Source organism: Oxyura jamaicensis, unplaced genomic scaffold (assembly GCF_011077185.1).
Source record: "Oxyura jamaicensis isolate SHBP4307 breed ruddy duck unplaced genomic scaffold, BPBGC_Ojam_1.0 oxyUn_random_OJ71532, whole genome shotgun sequence".
Classification (NCBI taxonomy): Eukaryota; Metazoa; Chordata; class Aves; order Anseriformes; family Anatidae; genus Oxyura; species Oxyura jamaicensis.
Genome location: NW_023310575.1, coordinates 2,219 through 4,125, shown reverse-complemented (window position 1 = coordinate 4,125; position 1,907 = coordinate 2,219). Strand labels below are relative to the sequence as shown.

Below are 1,907 nucleotides of genomic sequence, written 5' to 3'. Positions count from 1 at the left end.
GACGGGGCCACAGGGATGGGGACGGGGGCACGGGGGGCTGCGAGGACCCTGACCTGCCAGGGGGGTACAGAGAAGGGGGAGGGAGCGGGAACTGTGGGGACAGGGGACCGTGCCCTAGGGGACAGCAGGGACATCACTGTGGGGTTTAGGGGCAGGGGGACTTCTCCATGGGGTTAGGATGGGGACGGACAGCAGGGACCATGGGGGACAGCGGGGACCCCACAACGGGGCTGAGCTTTTGGGGGACGGTTCCACGCCCCCCCCCCCACCCAATGTCACCATCACCCCCACAATGTCACCCCCCCTTGCAGACGAGGATGAGTGCGCCGATGGGGGGGCCCGCTGCGGCCCCCATGCCGCCTGCCACAACCTCCCCGGCTCCTACCAGTGCGCATGCCACCAGGGCTACGAGGCCGCCCACCATGGCCACCACTGCCAGGGTACGGGGACAGCGGGAACAGGGTGGGGGACATGCACACAGTGATACTGAGCCCCCCCCCCTCGTGTTTCTCCCCCAGATGTGGACGAGTGTGTGACGCTGCCGGGGGTGTGCGGGGCGGCACGCTGCGAGAACGTGGACGGCTCCTTCCTCTGCCTCTGCCCCGACGGGGGCCACGAGTTCGACCCAGTGACGGGGACGTGTGGGGGATCCCCACCCAGCGACCACCCCCCCCAAGCCCCCCCCGGTGCCGTGGCAGCCCCCCTGGCGGTGGCAGCGTGCTTCAGCCCCGCCTGCGGGGTGCTGGCGCCCAACGTCACCCAGCAGCAGTGCTGCTGCAGCGTGGGGGCGGGCTGGGGGGTCCGCTGCCCCCCCCTGCAGCCGTGCCCCACTCCTGGAACCGGTGGGGACATGGGGACAGTGGGGGGGGGGACGGGGATTGGGGGGGTGGGGATGGAGATAGGATTGGGGTTGGAATTGGGACTGGGATGGGATGGGGTGGGGATTGGCATGGGATTGGGGTAAAATAGGATTAGGATGGGGATGGGGAGGGGATGGGATAGGGGTGGGGATGGGATTGGGATGGGGATGGGGGTGAGGATGGCATTGGGATTGGGATTGGGATGGGATTGGGATGGGGATGGGGATGGGATTGGGATGGGGATGGGGATGGCATTGGGATTGGGATGGGGATGGGGATGGGATTGGGATGGGGATGGGGATGGCATTGGGATTGGGATGAGGATGGGATTGGGATGGGGATGGGATTGGGATGGGGGTGAGGATGGCATTGGGATTGGGATGGGGATGGCATTGGGTTTGGGATTGGCATTGGGATTGGAAGGGGACTAGGATTGGGATTGGGGCATGGATGGGGACAGGGATGGGATGGGGATGAGGTCAGGATGGTGCACGGTGCCGAGGTGCGGGGGGGGTGACGCTGCTGTCCCCCCCCCCAAGCCGAGCACCGAGCCCTCTGCCCCCACGGGACCGGCCAGGCCACGGGGCCCCAGGGCTCAGCAGCAGGTGAGTGCAGCCATGGGGGGCACAGCGATGCCCCCCCCCCCCATTTGGGGGCTCCCCCCCATTTAGGGATTCCCCTCTTATTTAGGGGCTCCCCCTGTATTTAGGGGCTCCCCAATTTTGGGGATGGCCCCAGTTTGGGGTTGCCCTTGCCCATTTGGGGGATAACCCCCCCCTTTTGGGGATGCCCCCCCCTATTTAGGGGCTCCCCCATTTTTAGGGGTGCCCCCAGTTTGGGAATGCCTCTCCAATTTGGGGATACCCCCCATTTCTGGGGACTCACCCCCCCCTCAATTTGTGGATGCCCCCCCATTTTGGGGATACCCCCCTTTTTTGGGGGGGGATGCCACCCCCTATTTTGGGAATTTCCCTATTTTGGGGGGATACCCCCCATTTTTGGGATAGCTTCCCCATTTTGGGGAAATACCCCCTCTATTTAGGGGCT

General features: G+C 65.4%; 1 protein-coding gene across 1 annotated transcript in view; it reads left to right on the top strand.

Annotated features, from left to right (window-relative positions):
- Positions 1 to 101: 101 nt before the first annotated feature.
- Positions 102 to 1,907, top strand: part of LOC118159674 (latent-transforming growth factor beta-binding protein 4-like) — a gene marked incomplete at its 3' end in the record, with an annotated part of 3,933 nt that continues 2,127 nt past the window's right edge. The window contains exons 1-3 of the mRNA XM_035314243.1: positions 102 to 440; positions 519 to 842; positions 1,400 to 1,465. Of these exons, the coding sequence (XP_035170134.1) occupies positions 179 to 440; positions 519 to 842; positions 1,400 to 1,465 (652 nt within the window). The remainder of the gene's footprint in view (positions 441 to 518; positions 843 to 1,399; positions 1,466 to 1,907) is intronic.